We start from the raw sequence: 20235 nt of genomic DNA, 5'->3' as shown, positions 1-20235 counted from the left end.
CACCTCAGTTTTGCTGAGGCTGGCTTTGAACTTGAGATCCTCCTGCCTCAGCCTTCATAACTAACAAGGATTATAGGCATGCACTATCACGCCTGGCTGATGGGTAAGTTCTTGGCCCATATCTTCAGCAAGCTGTTTGAAGACAATGTTCCCAAGCAGAAAACTTCAGTTCTCTAACTACTAGAAAAATGAAATCTGGTTATAAGGATTTCTGCTTTCCCAGATTTATTCCTGGGTTTGTGTGTCAGGCTGATGAATTTATATATTATAATAGCACTGGCAGCAAATTTAGAGGGAGAAATTGGCTGATGTTAGGTAAGTGTTAGGTAAGTGCACATGTTAGGTAAGTGTTCTACCACTGAGCCACATCCCTAGCTTGTATATATAATTTTGGACCAGACACAGTGGCTCAAAAATTTAAAAATACATAAAATAAAAATACATATAATTTGAAATTTATATATATGTTTGTGTGTGTGTGTGTGTGTGTGTGAGAGAGAGAGAGAGAGAGAGAGAGAGAGAGAGAGAGAGAGAGAGAGAGAGAGAGAGAGAGAGAGAGAGAGAGAGAGAGAGAGAGATTTTTTTGTACTGGGTATTGAACCCAGGGGCACTTTACCTCTGAGTTACATCCCCAGCTTTTTTTATGTTTTTATTTTGAGACAGGATCTCACTAAGTTGTTTAGTACCTTGCTAAGTTGCTGAGACTGGCCTCAAACTTGTGATCCTCCTGCCTCAGCCTCTTGCCCAGTTTTTTGGTTTTTTGTTTTGTTTTGTTTGAGATGATATCTTGCTACGTTGCCTAGGCTGGTCGCAAGCTTGTAAACTCAAGTTATCCTTTCACCTCAGCCTCCCAAGTAGCTGATACTATAGGCATGCAACTCTATTTTGAAATTTGTAAATTCATATGTATTAGAAATGTACATAAATTTATGTAAATGTATATATAAATTTATATATGTAAATTTCAAATACATATGAATTTACAAATATATATGAAAATATATAGGAAGAAGTCTACTCAGGAATTAAGCTGGTTTGTGGGAGTCCTGGTCCCCAGGTCTCTTTCTTCCCAGGCTGTATATGACCCTGAACAGCCAGGCCTGGAGACAGGCAAGGCAAGTCAAGCACCTGGGCTTCTCTGTGTTCCTGCTCTTTGTCCCTCTGTTCTACTTAGACCCAGGACTAATATTTACTTTGCAAATAGGAAATGGGGGAGGGCAGGCACAGGCTGGGCCCAGAAGCCATGTAGGACCAGAAGCCTCCCTAGCCTGGCACAGGGCAGACAGGTGGAAGAGAAGGGTCCTGCCCTGGAGACCCAGGGATTTGGACTGGCTCGTCCTAAGGCAGGAGATGGGAGAAGATGATACATGGAAGGCCCAAGAGGCCCTGGGCACAGCTCCTCCTCCCAGACAGGCAACTGCCCCACACAAACAGTCCTCCACAGCACCCTAGCCAGGAAAAAGGAGAAATGGGCTGGGGCCAACGAGCTGTCCCTACCCCAGGTCATCCTAGGGCAAGGGGCCAGCTTCCATCCTGCCACACCCTTGTCTCCATTCCTTATACCTGCGCACTATGATTACATAAACCTCCTCGTTGATTTACACGTGTACACCTACAGGTTATTAAGCACTTTCTGTATTTCATGGGTTTTACATTCATAATCTCCCTTAGTTCTGACAACAAAAGTATGATTCCCATTGCACAGAGAGGGAAAGTCAGGCCACGAGGCTGAAGCACCGTCACTATTTGTTAGGAGAGGAAGGAACCTCAGGAAGGTCTGGTGGCCCCACTGACACTTTCACCCACGTCTCAGGGAGGGAGGGAGGGCATGGGCTATAAGCTTACCTTTGTGACTTCCTCTCAGAAACCTGTCCCTGGTCCCAGGAAGACCTGTCCTCCCCAGTGGTGGGGGTGGACCAGAGGACTATCTGTCTACTTGTCCCCATGGCCCTGACCCGCTGACCTCTCCCTTTCCACACATTTCTTCATGTTGGTTCAACATTAACCGAGAGAGGGGTCAGGACAATCCCTCAGAGTCCCAGGAGCTGACGCACTATGGCGCACGTCCGAGGCCTGGGGCTATCTGGCTGCCTGGCCCTGGCTGCCCTGGTTATCCTTGTGCACAGCCAGGATGGTAAGGGGAAGCTGGGGCAGGGTAGGGGCTATGGTGTGGGTCTGCGGGCTCAGCAGAGAGCCCAGGCAGCCTGGGGTGGGTCTCAGGTAGAGTGTCCCGCTTAGGGAAGCGGAAAGGTGCTGGGGGCTGGCAGGCCGGCCACTGCTTCTCCCAGCCATGGTGGGGGAGTGGGCAAGGGGCACCAGTTAGAGGAGGGGAGCTGGGAAGCGGTGTCAGCGGCCTGCAGGGACTCAACCCCCTCTTGGAAGCCAGCAGGGCAGGCCAGGCTTGCTTCCTGCCCACACAAAAATGGCTCTTTGAGGCCACCGTCCCACGACCCTCCTACTGCAGTGTTCCTGGCCCCTCAGCAAGCACTGTCGCTGCTCCAGCGGGTCCGGCGGGCCAACAGTGGCTTCCTGGAGGAGCTGCGCAAGGGCAACCTGGAGCGGGAGTGCGTGGAGGAGCGCTGCAGCTACGAGGAGGCCTTCGAGGCCCTGGAGTCCACCAGCGCCACGGTGAGCCTGCGCTGCTCCCAGGAGGGTGGCCGCTGGCTCTGTGCCACAGCAGGGGAGCGGGTCAGCCCTCCTTGTTGAGAGCTGCAAGATGGGTAGCCTCAGTGGCTCTTGGGAGGCCCCTCCACCGGGGATGTGTCACGGTCAAGTCCTGCTGAGGCTCCCTGACATCCAGGGCCTCCTATGTGCCTCCACTGGGCTCTTGGGGGTGCCTGATCCTGGTGGAAGCTTTTCTGCTCTCTGCGCCACCCTTGGCCGGGAACTGGTGAGGCCAGGAGCCTGGGCTGGGGTCTCATGCACCTGGAGCTCTGGGCAGCCCTTCCCAGCCGGGGGCCCTGCGTGTCCCTCTCCCCTAGTGGGGTGTGTGCGGGGACTCCTCTCTCCTCACACACTCTTCTCCTTTTGGAAGCAAAAGTAGGAGACTTGGCCCCGCACCTCCCGCCCCTGTGTGACAGGCTGAGGGAGACAAACTCCATCCTGCCAGAGTCTCATCCCAGCCCTTGTTTTTCAGGATGTGTTCTGGGCCAAGTACACAGGTGAGTGCAGGAAGGGAGGCGGGGGCTCCGGCCAGAGAACACTCTGCCCCTGGAACCTCCTGGAGCATGCCACCGCCCCCCATCCCTCTCTTAGTCGGCTGCTGTCCCTGTCATCCCACCGCTTTTACTCCAGCCCATCCCTGCCCCGATCCCAAAGGTGTTCCTGATCTCTTCCAGCTTGTGAGCCAGTGAGGAAACCTAGAGCCAATTTCATGGAGTGTATGGAAGGTGAGGAACGACACAGGTGGGGGCAGGATCTGCCAGGGCCACCTGGAAGAGGAGGAGAGCAGGTGGGGAGTGTGGCCCTGACATTGAAGGATGTGTATTTGCATGTGGATCTCTGAGAGTCAGCAGGTGATTCATGTTGGAGGAACAAAGGAGTGAATGGATAATTAATTTTTAGACCCTCATTCTTGTTTGCCTGACTGGACCTCTGTCTACCTGAGTCACAGCTCTGATGATGTCACATTTACTCTCTACAACCTTCAGTGACTCCCCATTACCCTCACAGAAAAAAACACAGGTGTCTTAGCCTGGCAAACTTTGCAGGTTCTGCCCTTAACTTCCCTTTCTAGACTTCCTGCTGTACCAAATGTGAACCCAAACCCCTGCTACTCTGACTATAAGCACTTCTGGAAGCATGTCAGGATGTTCCTACTTCCTGGTCCTTAATTATAGTGTCACCGTTCACTGCCCACTGAAAGCCCCTATGTCAATACTAGTTCAAAGGCCTCCACCTTCTCTGAGCCTTCAGGAACCCTCCCTGCTCCTAAGTGTTCCAAACACATCTTCACTGTGACAATGGGCCGCATGACATGGAACTCCTATCACTAGCCATAGTTTCAATTGTTAAATAACTTAATAAACATTTTGGTAGGCTCCAGGCAGTGTGTCAGGTGCTGGGAATTTTAAGAAAATTGAATACAGTTCCTGCCTTTAAGGAGCTCCCGATCTTATAGAAAAACAAAATACAAAACATGAACATGATCTCTAGAAAAGTTCTACTCCAGGTACCAAGAAAACACATGAGAAACTGGCAGCAGTGGTAGACGCCTGTTATGCCAGCAGCTCAGGAGGCTGAGGTAGGAGGATCGTGAGTTCAAAGCCAGCCTCAGCAATTTAGCAAGGCCCTAAGCAACTTAGCCGAGGCCCTGTCTCAAAAAATAAAGAGCACTGGAGATGTGGCTCAGTGGTTGAGTGCTCCTGGGTTCAAGCCCTGGTACAACACACACACACACACACACACACACACACACACACACACACACACAGGAGAAGCACATCTGGTTTGATAGCAGAATCAGGGACTGCTTCCGAGAAGTAGGGTTTATCTGACCTAGAGGGGTGCACTGGTGAAACCAGGAAACATGCCCTCAGAGGAAGTATCATGTGCAAAGGCCCTGAAGCATGAGCAAATAAGATGACAGGGGAGACCAGATCCCAATTAGAAGGACCTTGTTCACTTTTTCGTTTTGCTGGCCACAAGGAGCCAATGAACAGAAGCTCCATGGAGGGAGGCACCTACCTTGACTGTGACTGTCTTACTTATTGCTAGGTCCTCAGTACCTGGCATGGTACCTATCACATGGTTCTCATGTAGTGAGCACTCAGTGACTATCTGGTGACAGCTGTTAAACGGGTTAGAGAACTGTTGTGTGCACAGGAGTTGCTGAGCAGGGATCTTGTGGGCTAAGAAGAGTGGGCCAGAGGGAGCTTGGGGAGGGTGGACAGACAGAGCTTTGCCAGGAGAGAAGGGGACAAATCCTCTGGATTCAGCTGACCCAGGCTGGGGTCTCTTTGCAGGTAACTGTGCCAAGGATCTGGGCATGAACTACCGAGGACATGTGAACGTCACCCGGTCAGGCATTGAGTGTCAGCTGTGGAAGAGTCGCTACCCACATAAACCTGAGTGAGTGGTGGGCTGAGAACGGGGAGTGAGGACGAGGGGCAGGCATGGCTCCTGCTGAGCAGTCTCCTATTCCAGCATCAACTCCACCACCCATCCTGGGGCTGAACTGCAGGAGAATTTCTGCCGCAACCCGGACGGCAGCACCACAGGGCCCTGGTGCTACACCACAGACCCCACGGTGCGGAGGGAAGAGTGCAGCGTCCCCGTCTGTGGTGAGCTGGGGCAATCAGGCGGTCGGTGACCGAGGCCCAGGGGTCGTCCAGGGGTCTGACAGCCGGGAATGGGCAACAAGACCCTGGCTACCTTTACCACTGAAGTTAGTCATTCAAAACTGAATGTGCCTGTCAGGAGGTGGGGAGACCTGGGCTGCCTTCTCATCCAGGCTCTGGCACATTCAGAACCTGCTTTCTCTCCTGCAAGGCATTCTCTTCCAGGAAGCCTTGACCGTTTCAGTCCCCAAACCCTTTGCTGAGCAACACAGAGCAAGCCTCAGACAGCTCAGGCCTGCAAGAGTCTGATGTTCTCTCTTCCCATGGTGTGTGGCTTAGTGAGAGCCACAGTAATGCTGCAAAACAGCAGCTGCAGTAGCTCAGGGGCACGCATAACCAGCATGTCCTTCTTACGTGACAGGCTGGGCTGGGGTGGCTCTGCTGGTCTCAGCTGCACGCGCCAGTGTGTCTGATGTCAATGGGTGTAGGCTGGGCTTGGCTCTGCTCCAAATGATGAGTCCAGCTGAGCCTGGCTCCCAGCTGCTCTGGCCCCAGAGCTGCTCCCTCATGCTCATGCTGGGGCTGAGGCTGCGTGCCAGCAATTCCCTGGGGAAGCTCCTCCCCCCAGTGACGGCAGAATGTTTTTAATATCTTAAGGCCTAGGCCAGAATGGGCAGTCAGTCCCACCCAAGTTCCACTGGCTGGAGCAATTCACATGATCAAGGGCAACTCAAGGAGTAAAATACTGGCTGCCTCTAAAATCACAGGGAATGATGTGGCCGCAGGCAGGGATAAAGAATTCAGAACAGCGATTCCATCCAGGGAACGTGGGTTTCTGGGTTTTTTTCTTTCTGAATCCCTCTTGGACTCATAGCTTCCTCTGGGTCTAGTCTTAAAGCAAGATACCAATCACCTTAACCAAAACACTACTCTTATCCACCTTCCCCCAAACACACTGATGAGAAATGGGTTGCAGGCACGTCGAAACCACACAGGCATTCCTAGTAGACCCCATCAATCTTTCCTGCCATGCCCTATAAGAATACAGAACCCAAGCTGGGTGTGGTGGCCCAGGCCTGTAATCCTAGTGGTTTGGGAGGTTGAGGCAAGAGGATAGTTAATTCAAAGCCAGCTTCAGCAATTTAGCGAAGCCCTAAGCAACTTAGCAAGACCCAGTATCAAAATAAAAACTAAAAAGGACTGGGGATGTGGCTAAATGGTTAAGCATCCCTGGGTTTAATCCCTGGTACCAAGCAGTGGCGCACCCCTGTAATCCCAGCAACTCGGAAGCCGGACGTGGGAGGGTTGCAAGTTCCATCCTAGCCTGGGAAAATTAGTGAGGCCCTATCTAAAAATCAAAAATAGAAAAAGGGGGCTAGGGATGTGGCTAAAGCGGTAGCGCGCTCGCCTGGCATGCGAAAGGCCCAGGTTCGATCCTCAGCACCACATGCAAACAAAGATGTTGTGTCTGCCAAAAACTAAAAAATAAATATTAAAATTCTCTCTCTCTCTCTCTCTCTCTTAAAAAAAAAAATAGAAAAAGGGCAGAGTGCCCCTGGGTTCAATCCCCAGTGCCATCAGGAAAAAAAAAAAGGCAGGGGGGAACTCCATGAAGTCACTACCAATAAATTACAGATATTCAAGCCAGGTACAGTGTGTCACATAGCCTATAATCCTAGTGACTCTGGAGAGACTAAGACAGGAAAAGCCAGTCTGTTCAAAGCAGCCTGAGCAATTTAGCAAGGCTCTGTCTCAAAGTAATAAATAAAAAGAACTGGGGATGTGACTCCATGGTGGAACACCCTCCGGTTCAGTCCCCAGTGCTGCAACATAAAAAAATTAGAAAATCACAACTCGCCCTGGACAATGAAGCTGGTTACGGATCTCCGGCTTGCCTGATGCTTATGCTGGACATTTTGTTTAATCCTCTCAACAACCCTGCAAAAGCACTAGTACTGGGGGAAAGCAGGGAACTGAAGCTGAAGAGGCCGCTGAGGTCAGACAGACAGACGTCAGCTAACCCTAGCCTGCCGGGCTCCATGTGTGGTCCACCCACTCTGCACCTGTCTCCTTCCCACCAGGTGAGGAGCGCTTCACTGTGGAGATGACTCCCCGCTCTGGAGGCTCCAGGGGGAACCTGTCACCCTCATCGGAGCAGTGTGTCCCTGAGCGAGGCCGGCAGTACGAAGGGAAACTGGCGGTGACAACGCACGGGTCTCCCTGCCTGTCCTGGTCCAGCCCGCAGGCCAAGGCCTTGAGCAAGGACCAGGATTTTAGCCCAGAGGTGAAGCTGGTGGAAAACTTCTGCCGCAACCCAGATGGGGATGAGGAAGGTGCCTGGTGCTATGTGGCTGGGCAGGCTGGTGACTTTGAGTACTGCGACCTCAACTACTGCGGTGAGCAGGCAGGGTAGGGGTCTTGAGATGTAGAGGACAAAGCTGGGGGGAATAACAAGAACAGGCGCTGCCCCTTAGCCACACCAGAGTCTTCATCATAGCCTCACAGAAACCCAGGGTGTAGGTCCTATTTCCATTTCACAGACCAGCACATTGAGGCACTGAGGCAGTTGCCTAGTGACCCAGGTGTGTGTGTGTGCTCTTAACCTCAGCATCAATGTCTTCTAAGGCTGGCTGGGGTATGTGGGGATCTAGGGCATGGGTGAGGAGTGCCCTACCCCAGCCCTAGCCAGTGCTGGGGTCCCTACAGAGGAGGCCGTGGAAGAGGGGCCAGGGGACGCACTGAGCGAGGATGGGGACGGGACCATAGGAGGACGCACCACCAAGGAGGAGTTCCAGACCTTCTTTGATGAGAAGACCTTTGGCAGCGGGGAGGCAGGTGAGGCATCCATGGGTGTCTGTGTCGCGCTGGGGCTGCTACCCACGATTAGCCCCTCACCACCTGGTTTGCTCTGCAGACTGCGGGCTGCGGCCTCTGTTCGAGAAGAAGACAGTGAAGGACAAAACTGAAGATGAGCTTTTGGATTCTTACATCGATGGGCGCATTGTAGAGGGCTGGGACGCTGAAGTTGGCATCGCACCTTGGTGAGTCCTGGAGCCGTGCACTATCAGTCACTCCAGCGGGTGGGCTGCTGCTGGTCCCCACCCCTCGGTCTTTGCAGGATCCCTCTGCCCAGAGGCTTGGGCTTCCCAGATGACATTAGCACCCGTGATCTCTTATCCACACAGCAACATATGAGATTGGTTCTATTAATTGTCCAAAGCAGATGGCGGAGCTGAGGCCCAGAGAGCCCAAATGCCCCACCCAGGCTCGCTGCAGCACTGACTCCAGTTCTCCTGGCTCCAGAGCTGTGCTGAGCGGCGCAATTCTGCCCTGGAGGAGGCTGGGAAGGGTTGCAAAAAGCAGGAAGCAGCCCTAGCATCACGTGGAGACTCTAGTCCCTCCAGCCCCCCAGGGCAAGTTGGGAGCCGAGCCCAGGAGGCAGCTCTGTCCAGCTAGGTCTTCAGTTGGGACTTCTTTCTACTTTTAGGGCTGGTGAAGGGCAGTGCCCCGGGTCCTAATGCCTCCTGCTCCCCTTACCAGGCAGGTGATGCTCTTCCGGAAGAGTCCCCAGGAGCTGTTGTGTGGGGCCAGCCTCATCAGTGACCGCTGGGTCCTCACAGCTGCTCACTGCCTTCTGTACCCACCCTGGGACAAGAATTTCACTGAGAATGACCTTCTGGTGCGCATTGGCAAGCACTCCCGCACCAGGTACAGAGCCAGTGACCTATGTGTGTCTGGCAGTGGTCTGTATCCTCCAGGATGCCTGTGAGGACCCTAGTAGCTCCGGGGTATGTGGGAAATGCGTTCCTTCCCACAATATGACATCCTAATTGTCCCCACCAGAAAGGCCCAATTGGCCATGTCCTGATGCAGGCTTGGAGCTGGGGTCAAGGAGTGAAACCCTGGTCTGTCCCCCACTCTATTCCAGACACCAGGACATGGCCCTGGTTGGAGTCTCTTCAAATAGTGACTGTGTGAACACGGTGCATGGCCTGTGCTTCTGTCCTTGGCTCCTGGCCTGCCTCACCCCAAAGCCCTGTGTGGGTTTAGGGCTGGGAGGAAGCTTCCAGGAGGCTATCAAGACAGGAACTAGCTCTGTCCCCTCCCTGGTGGCCCTGTGATCACCCTGCCTCCCAGACCCTGAGGACAGGCAGTTTACTTTTGGGGGGAACCGCTGCCTCTCACTTGGGTGAGTCCATGGTCTCTCCGGGTCTCTGTTGGCGCATGTGCAGGTATGAGCGGAACATTGAAAAGATATCCATGCTGGAGAAGATCTACATCCACCCCAGATACAACTGGCGGGAGAACCTGGACCGGGACATCGCCCTGCTGAAGCTCAAGAAGCCCATCACCTTCAGCGAGCACATTCACCCCGTGTGCTTGCCCGACAAGCAGACGGCAGCCAGGTGGGGCAGCCAGACCTGCGGGGGCAGGATTTCTGGTGGGCTGATGAGGTGTGGCCTGGCTGCTGTTCCTTCCTCCTTGCCAGGCCCCAGTCTCAGGGAGGAAATGCAAGTTGTTTCCTGTGCTGGAGGTTTAGATTCTGGTCTCTAGGAGTAGGGTTGGGTTCCAGAGGCTGCTGGAGGGTTGGTCTTACAGGTCCTTTTCTCTTTCCCCAAGCTTGCTCCAGGCTGGATATAAAGGGCGGGTCACAGGCTGGGGCAATCTGAAGGAGACATGGACGACCACCGTCAGTGAGGTGCAGCCCAGTGTCCTGCAGGTGGTCAATCTGCCCATCGTGGAGCGGCCCGTCTGCAAGGCCTCCACGCGGATCCGCATTACGGACAACATGTTCTGTGCTGGCAAGTTTGTGCTTCACAGGCCTGGGGACAGCAGGGACTCACACTGGTAGCTTGACACGAGTTATGGACACATACTTGGGGTTCTAGCTCCAGTCACTTATAAGCCAGCAGCCGAACCTCTTGGAGGCTCAGTTTCTTTCTCTGTAAAATGGAGATAAAATGTTCATGCCGTAAGGTTGTGAGAGGGCCAAATGAAAGAGTGTATATAAAGCATCTGACATGGGGACAGCCACCAGTTCAGTGTTCAGTACACAGGAGCTCAGCAATGAGAGGTCATGAGTGGGGAAAAGCCATTCATTCAATCATTCAGCAAATATTTATTGAGTGCCTGCTCTGCTCCAGGGGGTGCTCAAGGGTACACAATAGGGACCCACACAGAGGATACCTGTTTCCTGAGACAGCTTCCTTCCTAGGAGAGAATGTCAATGAACAGATCTAGAACATCAGTCCCTGTAAGTGCTATGAAGAAAAATAAGGCAGATTAAGGGAACAAGTGAGGATAACAAGGGTAATTGTGCTTGTAAATACAGTGGGAAGAGAGGGTTGGAGAAAGCTTTAGAAGATGATGTTTGCAGAAACAGGAAGAAGCAGAGGAGTAACCGAGCGAGGCATGTTGAGGGGAAAGCACATGTCAGGCTGAGGGGGCAGCAGGTGCAAAGTTGGGAGAATGAGTTGGGAGAATGCATGGAAAGTCTGAGGAGTGCCAAGGAGGTCTGTGGGCTGGAGTATAGTAAACCCAGCAAAGCATCAGGAGATGAGGTGGGAGAGGAGTGCAGGAAGAGGGTGGGCACTTTCCTTAGTGCCTTAGTTCTTCTCCCTCCTCCCCCAGTATTAGAGATTGAACCCAAGGAACTACACCTCCAGCTCTTTTGCTTCTTTGTAAATTTGAGACAAGTTGTTGAGGGTGGCCTTGAACTTGCTATCCTCTTGCCTCAGCCTTCCAAATTATAGGAATGGATCACTTTGCCCTGCTTCCTGTCATTCTTTGAGTACTTCCTTACTTTCTGGTACAACAAGATACACAGAAAAATGACTGCATTCTTGAATCAGTCATTTCTCCAATTAACCCTTCCAATAGGGAGTGGTATTTAGAAGCCAAGATTCAGGGGCTATTGTGCACATTGCTACTGGGGTGTCATGCTTCTAGGCACCTTTCTGCATGGAGAGAGCTGAATAATCATATGTGTACAATACCTGTAACAACATCCATATCCATTTTATAGCTGTCTAATCAGAAATCAAGAATTCATACTGTGACCTCCAATTCCAAAGCAATACCACAAGATACATTTTAGCTTCTCCCTATTTGTAATTCTTGACAGTGAAATACCTGACTCCCATTATTCATGATGTGTTTATTTATGTGATCAATACCAGACCACACTGAGAATCCCTCATGCGTGACCCTGTGAAAATCCTGTTAACAAGAATTCAATATTTCTTAACCATTGCTTCCCTAAGACTACACAGTGAAAATACTCAGTCCAAAAGTAACTGAGTTGGGTTGATTCTTCCCCACATTTCTCTGTATTATTTATTTTAAATACCATTAGACTTATTCATTTCTGGTTGTATTCAGTATTACCTCCTCCATCTTTGTTGTATTTACTTTTAAAGTATGTGAAATGTTCAAGTGATCATAAAAGAGACAGGTACTGGACACTTTAGAGGTGACATTTCTGCTTCCTTCTATTCTCTCCCCCATCCCCCTGCCTTCCAACCACATTTCCATCCTCTTCCTGTAATTAACCAATCTCATTTGTTTGTGGCTTGTTGTTTCTGTGTTTCTTTTTGCACCAATGAATAGACACATTTTCTTATTTTCTCTTATATTACACACAGCATAACACAGTATAGAAAATCTTTGTATTTCACTTTTTCCATATAATTAATGTATCCTGGAAAAGCATTCCATATTGGTTAAAGAGTTACATAGTACTCCATTATATGGGTATGCCATAGATTATTCAACAGTTTCCCAGGAATGGACATTTAGAGTATTTCCAGTAGTTTGCAGTTACAAACAATGCTATGGTGAATAATCTTGTGCACATCTATTTTTGGATCCTTGGAGGTATGTCTTCCAGTATTTCTAGAAGTGGTGTTGTTAGGTCAAGAGGTGAACTCATGTAATTTTGTTAGGTATTTCCAAATTTCTTTCCACATGGGCTGTACCAACTTGCATTGCCATCTACTGTGTATGAAAATGCCCATTCCCCACAGCGTTGCCAACAGAATGCCATACTTTCTTATTTTCACAAACCTGAGAGGTGAGAGAGCGAGCATCTCCTCATAGTTTTAATTTGCCTTTTCTCATTGAAAATGAAGTCAAACACATTTTCATATGCTTAATGATCATTTTCAGATAATTTTTGTGAATTGTTTTTCCTTGATTTTTAGCCCATTTTTTGGTATTTTTCCCATCAATTTTTAAGACTTCTGTGGGCACAGTGGTGCAAGCCTGTAATTCCAGCAGCTCGGAAGGCTGAGGTAGGAAGATTGCAAATTCAAAGCCAGCAGCAAAACCAAGGTGCTAAGCAACGCAGTGAGACCCTGTCTCTAAATAAAATACAAAATAGGGCTGGGGATGGGGCTCAGTGGTTGAGTTCCCCTGAGTTCAATCTCTGGTACCCTCCCCTCTCCCCACACACAAAAAAAGACTTCTTCATGAACTTGTGATAGTAGGCCTTTATTTGTGATATATATCACAAATATTTTCTGCAGCTTTTCGGTTTTTAAAAAATTACTTATAATCATTTGCCATGCAATTAAAAAAATAAATCTTATGTAGCTAAACATGGGGGCACATGCCTGTAATCCCAGCAATTTGGGAGACTGAGGCAAGTGGATTGCAATAAAGGTCAAACTGGGCAATGTAGGGAGCCTCTGCCTCAAAATAAAAACTAAAAAGGCCTGGGGATGTAGCTCAATGGCAAAGTGCCTCTGGGTTCAATCCCAGTACCAAAAGAAAAGAAATTGAATCTGGATTTTGGTGCTAGGGATTGAACCCAGGTACATTTTACCACTGAGTTACATCTCCAGTCCTTTTCTTTTTTAAAAATTTAAACTGATTTTTTAAAAAAAATAAGTGACAGTGAAATGCATTACAATACTTATTACACATATGCAGCACAGTTTTTCATATCTCTGGTTGTATATAAATTATGTTTCCAGTCTTTTTTTTTAAAAAATGTTTTAATGTTGAGACAATATCTCCCTAAGATACCAACTAGCTATCCCTATATCATTCATTCAAAATTCCATTTTTGCCCCTTTCATCACATTCTAGGTTTTTATGTGTACTTGAGTATGTTTTTGGACACATTGTTCAGTTATTTTGTGAGCCTGTAACACATTTGGGGGACGTTGCTGAGGATAGAACCCAGGGCCTCACCCATGTGAGGCAAATAAATTCTCTACTACTTAGCTTTGCTTTAGCGTCCAGGTTATTATAACTGGAGAGGCTTTAGAATATGTTGGGTGTCTAGTAGGGCTCATCTCTCTTGCTTATTCTTTTCCAGTGTTTTCCTGGCAATTCTTTCAGGTTTGGTTTTCCACATGAATTTAGTATCAACTTCTCTAGTTCCATTAAAAAAGCATATTGACATATGTTACATTTATAAACTAATTAGGGCGAACTGACATCCTTTTGATCTTCAGTCATACCTATCCAAGGGTAAGAAATGTCTTTCCATTTGTTCAAGTCTGCTATTGTCTTTCTTGAGTGCTGCAGTGCATTCCCTTGTGTTTTTTTTTTTTTTCCCCTCCTTGGTAACTTTTACATATTTCTGTTTTCTCCCTTCTTTTTCTTTCTTTTTTTTTAAAGAAAGAGTGAAAGAGGAGAGAGAGAGAGAGAGAGAGAGAGAGAGAGAGAGAGAGAGAGAGAGAGAGAGAGAATTTTTAATATTTATTTTTTAGTTCTCGGCGGACACAACATCTTTGTTGGTATGTGGTGCTGAGGCCACACGCATGCCAGGCGAGCGCGCTACCGCTTGAGCCACATCCCCAGCCCCTCCCTTATTTTTCTTGAGTAAATTAGCTAGTGGTTTGCTAGTTTTGCAAAAACAAATAAATAACACCTAGGAATTTGACTTGTTCCATAATTAGGCCTATTGTTTTTCTTTTCTTTTCCATGAGTCTACCATTTGTCTATTCAGTAATATTTTTTAAAGATTATTTTAAAAAATATTTAAAAAAATTTTTCAGATGTATGGACCTTTGTTTTACTCATTTATTTGTAAGTAGTGCTGAGAATTGAACCCAGTGCTTCACACATGCTAAGCAAGCCCTCTACCACTGAACCACAGCCTCAGCCCCTTTAAAGAGTATTTAAATTTTTTTTTTAGTTATTGAAGGACCTTTATTTTCTTATTTATATGTGGTGCTGGGAATTGAACGCAATGCCTCACACGCACGAGGCAAGCACTCTACGGCCAAGCTACAATTTTAGCCCCTATTTGGTGATATTTTAAATTTTTTATCTCCTGTGCTTTCTTCTGGTTTACTTTGTTGTTTTCTTTCTTTTTGAACTGACAATGTGGTTTATAAATTTTTGTTTCTTATTTTGTCACTAGGGATTTAACCTAGGGATGCTTCACTATGGAGTATACTCCTACCCCACCCCTCTTTTTTAAATTTTGAGAAAGGGTTTTGCTAAATTGTTGAGGTTGGCCGAAATTTCTGATCCTCCTGCCTCAGCCACCTGAGTAGCTGATTCCTGGCATATGCCACCATGCCTGGTTGGTTTATTTATTTTTTATCTTCCGTATCTATTGATAAGGGCCACTCATTTTCTTCTAGTTGTTGCCATTGTTTAAAAAAATTCAGTAAATTGTTTGTATTCCCTTTTCACCCAAGAGTTGTTTAAAGGTGGTTTTTAAATTTCAGGACGGGAGCCAGATGTGGTGGCATAGGACTATAATCCTAGTGGCTTGGAGGCTCAGGCAGAATTTCCTGAGACCATCTCTCAAAAAGTAAAAAGGAACTGGGAGATAGCTCAATGGTGGACACACCTGGGTTCAATCCTCAGAACAGTAAAATAAAATAAACATAAATTTCAAGATGAGAAGATCCTTCGTATTTTGATTTTGCTAATAATTTTTAGTTTTACTTCATTGTGGTAAGAGAGTATTGTTTGTAATAATTCTACTTTTTGGAACTTAATTTTTGAGAGAATGATGTTTGATCCATTTCTGTATATGATACATATGTGCTTGAGAAGTGTGTCCTCTATTATCCATGAGTAGGTTTGATATAATATCCACTAATGTATCTTACTTCTTTAAAAAAATTTTTTTTGAAGTGGGGATTAAACCCAGGGGCACTTAACCACAGCCCTTTTTATATTTTATTTAGAGACAGGGTCTCACTGAATGCTTAGGGCCTCACTAAATTGCTGAGGTTAACCTTGAACTCACGATCCTCCTGCCTCAGCCTCCCAAGCTACTGTCTTTTTTTTTTAGTTGTAAATGGACACAATACCTTCATTTTATTTAATTTTATGAGGTACTGAGAATCCAACCTAGGGCCTCACCCATGCTAGCAAGCTCTTTACCATTGAGCCACAACCCCAGCCCTTATTACTTCTTTTTAGGTAATTTATGGCCTTACTTAAATTCACTCAATCTCTTTTGTACCATTTGCTGTATTAAAATTCCTTATTGTAGCTGGGCTTGTAGATCAGTGTGAGTTTAACATGACCAAGACTCTGGGTTTGATCCCTAGCACTATAGAAAATTTATTTGCTGTTATCATTATTTTATATACATTTTTTAGTTGTCAATGGATCTTTACTTTTTTTTATTTATATGTGGTGCTGAGAATTGAACCCAGTGCCTCACACATGCTCAGCAAGTGATCTCTACCACTGAGCCACAACCCCAGTCCCCCAAATTTATTTATTTATTTAATTCTTTGAAAATTTTTTTAGTTATACATGGACACAATATCTTTATTTTGTTTATTTTTATGTGGTGCTGAGAATTGAACCCAAGGTCTCTCACATGCGAGGCGAGTGCTGTACCACTGAGCCATAACCCCAGCCCCCAAAATTTATTATTAATGTATTTCTGTCTGCCTCTTTTACATATGCTATAGTTTTTATTTTATAAATGTGGTTTCTTTATCATTTGGTGCAGATATATATAACTGTTACTTATTCATTTTGATTGTAGCTTTTAACATTATTCTTTAAATTATTTTCAGTTTCAGGATCACTGTTCCTGCTTTTCTTTTTAAAGAATTTAACCTTTATTTGTTTTTATGTGGTGCTGAGAATCAAACCCAAGGCCTCACCCATGCTAGGCAAGCTCTTTACCACTGAGCTGCAACCCCAGCCCACTTGCTTTTTTTGGATAACTCTTTGCCTAACCCTTTACTTTTAACCTCTATGAATTGTTGTTTTAGATGTGTCTCATAAATAGCAGATTCTTACTTTATAAGCCAAATTAAAACTTTAATAGGTGAGTTAAGTCTATTCATTTTTGTTGAAGTGATTGATAGGGTTAGTATTAATTCATTATTTTAGAATTATTATGTATATTTCATGTGATGTGTTTTTAAAAAATATTTATATTTTAGTTGTAGTTGGACACAATACCTTTATTTATTTTTATGTGGTACTGAGGATAGAACCCAGGGCCTTGCACTTGCTAGGCAAGCGCTCTACCGCTGAGCCACAACCCCAGGCCATGATGTGTGAGCTTTGCATTTGAAAGTTTTATATATTTAGGAAAAGTTTAAACTGGGTGCAGTGGCACATGCCTGTAATCCCAGCAGTTTCTGGAGGCTGAGGCAGGAGGATCTCAAGTTCAAAGCCAGCCTCAGCAAATGGTGCTAAGCAACTCAGTGACACCCTGTCTCTAAATAAAATACAAAATAGGTGGGGATGTGGCTTATAATATTTTTTTCATAGTCCTGGCATTATAGGACAGCTTTATTGTAACTAAAACCAAAAGTTAATATTCTTCTTTGAATTTTTTGGTACTGGGAATTGAACCCAGAGGTACTTAACCACTGAGCCACATTCAATTTGTTCTTCATTTCTGTGAAATTTTCTTGGATTATTAATGAAATACTGTTTCTGTTCCATTGTTTTATTGTTCTCCCTTAGGAACTCAAATGCCTTCTTTTGGCTTGAGTTCCATTTCAATTACTTTCTGCTTTTTATTTCTTCTCATTGTTTTGTCCATTTAGATTTTTTGGATTTCTGATTCAAGATTTTTTTTCACAAGTTTGAGGATATTTTATTCAGCTACAGTTTTGGAGTTGTATTCTGGGGAGAATTTTGTTGTTTGTTGGCTCAGGTCTTTTTATTCTTTTTTTTTTTTTTTAAGGTACCAGGGATTGAACTCGGGGGCACTCAACCACTGAGCTACATCCCCAGCCCTATTTTGTATTTTTATTAGAGACAGGGTCTTACTGAGTTGCTTAGCAAGCCTTACTAAATTGCTGAGGCTGGCTTTGAACTCGTCATCCTCCTGCCTTGGCCTCCTGAGCTGCTGGGAGTACAGGTGTGCGCCACCGTGCCTGTCAGGTCTTTGTATTGTTTTCACATAGCCTCTTTCTATGGTTCTATTTAGTTTACATCCAGTTATTTGTAGATTAAGGGTTATTTATAAAATTCCCCATTTGACTCCATCTGCATCTTCTATCAAGCAGCTATTTTCCATCTCATTCCTACATAAATTTCAGTATTTAGATATACAACTCAATATACTGAATTAATTTGAAATTTGGATGAGTGTTCTATTTATGTTGAAGGTGTGGTTTGTGTGTAGGCTGTGTCGTGGTTGTTCATCTCATTCTGTGTTGTTTGTTGAGGATAGTGGGGAGTTTTGGATAAAGGGAACAGCTATAATCCTCGGCTACCTATAAGTCTAACTTCCTTTAAAAAAATGATTCTCAGTTTGGTGTGTGTAGAGGAAGAATGGATTATAGGTGGGCAGAGTAGAACTGGGGAAACTGGTATGGTTCAGGGGAGAGGTCCAGGAGTGGAAGTGGTGAGACATAGTTGGATTTGGGATATATGCTGAAGGTAGAGCCAGTGAGATTTGCTAAAGGACTGGATGTGTTCGGTAAGGAATTGAAGAGGTCAAGGATGAGCGCTGGAAGGGAACAAGGGATCCTCACAGGCTATAGCCCTTGAATGGGAGTGGCTCCTGAGCCCTGCTGTTCTCTCTCTAGGTTATAAACCAGATGAAGGGAAGCGAGGAGATGCTTGTGAAGGTGACAGTGGGGGACCCTTTGTCATGAAGGTAAGCTTCTCTGAGGCCAGGGCTGGTGGGTAGATTTCAAAGGAAGCGGGAGGGTTGGGTGAGGAGGGACACTACCTTGGATTTGACTATTGGAAACTTCGTCTTTCTTTCTCAGAGCCCTTTTAACAATCGCTGGTATCAAATGGGCATCGTCTCATGGGGTGAAGGCTGTGACCGGAATGGGAAATATGGCTTCTACACACATGTGTTCCGTCTGAAAAAGTGGATACAGAAGGTCATTGATAGGTTTGGATAAGGGGCCACTCACATTCTGGGCTCCTCACTGCAAAGTGACAGAAACCAATCCAGTGAAAGAATTATTTTTTGGTTTGTTTCTAAAAGGATAGTTCCCAATAAAAGTGACTCTGTCAATGAGTCTCAGTGCTCCCAGTGCTGTTCATGGGCAGCTTCCTGGACTTGGCTCAGAACAACCAGTAATACTACTGGTTACACAGGAAGACTTCAAAGAATCCACCATCTCCAGGACAGAGCCAGCTGAGAGGGGAGGTGGTAGGGTGAATATATAAGATTTTACAACATTCCACACCCAGAGCTTTAACAGATTGTCTTGATAATACTCATAAAATGTGGGTACTATCCAAACAAGAGGTAGGCAAGTGAACAGATTTGGAGAAGTAGCTTGTCCAGAGTTCCACATCTAAGAAAAATCAAAGTAGGAATTGAAACAAAGGTTAGTGAGGCCTGTGCTTTTTTTTTTTTTTAAAGAGTGAGAGAGGAGAGAGAGAGAGAGAATTTTAATATTTTTTAATTATCGGCGGATACAATATCTTTGTTTTGTGTGTGGTGCTGAGGATAGAACCCAGGCCGCACGCATGCCAGGTGAGCGCGCTACCGCTTGAGCCACATCCCCAGCCCCGAGGCCTGTGCTTTTGGTTGCTCTGCTCTAAAGAGCTTGTCCTAACCCCAGAGGAGAGGCTGGGGGGTGGGGACACACATAGAGTGCATCTGTCTTTACCTCAGACTTATCCTAGTAAGACCCTACATTCTTCCTCATGTCATTTAAATGGCAGATTTTTTGCCAAGAGACTTGGTATTTAAAATGCCTTCATTTGATAGCAGTGCTCCTAGCATGACCTCTGGGTCAGATTTTGGCTCCAGCCTTGGATAGTACAACCATGGTTTAGTCCCTTGATCTCTCTGAGAAAATTTCTCAAATTTTAAAGGATGTACTTCTGTTCCCACTATTGCCTGGCAACTAGACTGGGTAGACATTCAGCCTGGCATGTTTGAAGTTTCTCTGCTGCTTACCTCCTCCCTTCTTTGATCCCCACAAATAGCCTATCAGGGGGACTGTGGCTTCCTGAAATTCACACACAGCAGTTAAAACAGATTAGAGCAATTTGTTTTCCCAGGAAATAGGGCCTAGGGGTTGTTTAAGTGGATTTGTAAAAGGTTTGGATAAATTTAAAAATCACGAATGATAGACTTTATTGTTTTTATTTATTTATTTTTGGTAGCAGGGATTAAAACTAGGGGTATTAACCACTAAGTTACATCTCCAGCCCTTCGTACTTTTTATTTAGAGTCAGGGCTTCACTAAATTACGCAGAGCCTCACTAAATTGCTGAGGCTGGCTTTGAATTTGCAATCCTCCTGCCTCAGCCTCCAGAGCCACTGGGATTACAGGTGTGCGCCACTGCACCCAGCTATGAAAGGACTTTAAAGATGCCCTTTCATAGCACATTCTTCAAGGTTATTGTTCATCCATTGATATTGGCTGAAGGGCTGTGTTGAGAGGTCACATCCCTGAGCTATAGGGAGTAAAACTTAATATCTATCTACTTCAGGTATAGGATAGGGGAGTAGAGTATGGATGCCATGTGGTTCTCATTTTTGGCTTGGAATCTTCACTAACATGCATGGCTTTAAAGCAAGAAA

General features: G+C 46.3%; 1 protein-coding gene across 1 annotated transcript; it reads left to right on the top strand.

The window, feature by feature from the left end:
• The first annotated feature begins 1996 nt into the window (after nucleotides 1-1996).
• On the top strand, nucleotides 1997-18711 carry F2 (coagulation factor II, thrombin). Its single transcript, XM_005329998.5, has 14 exons — nucleotides 1997-2134; nucleotides 2465-2628; nucleotides 3137-3161; nucleotides 3339-3389; nucleotides 4965-5070; nucleotides 5146-5282; nucleotides 7361-7675; nucleotides 7986-8114; nucleotides 8194-8320; nucleotides 8820-8987; nucleotides 9512-9685; nucleotides 9900-10081; nucleotides 18266-18336; nucleotides 18452-18711. Exons 1-14 carry the CDS (start codon nucleotides 2056-2058, stop codon nucleotides 18590-18592), a joined length of 1869 nt encoding a protein of 622 aa, XP_005330055.1. The 5' UTR covers nucleotides 1997-2055; the 3' UTR covers nucleotides 18593-18711.
• Nucleotides 18712-20235: the final 1524 nt, after the last annotated feature.

This window comes from Ictidomys tridecemlineatus, chromosome 4 (assembly GCF_052094955.1).
Source record: "Ictidomys tridecemlineatus isolate mIctTri1 chromosome 4, mIctTri1.hap1, whole genome shotgun sequence".
Taxonomy (NCBI): domain Eukaryota; kingdom Metazoa; phylum Chordata; class Mammalia; order Rodentia; family Sciuridae; genus Ictidomys; species Ictidomys tridecemlineatus.
This window is presented reverse-complemented; position numbering and strand designations above follow the sequence as displayed.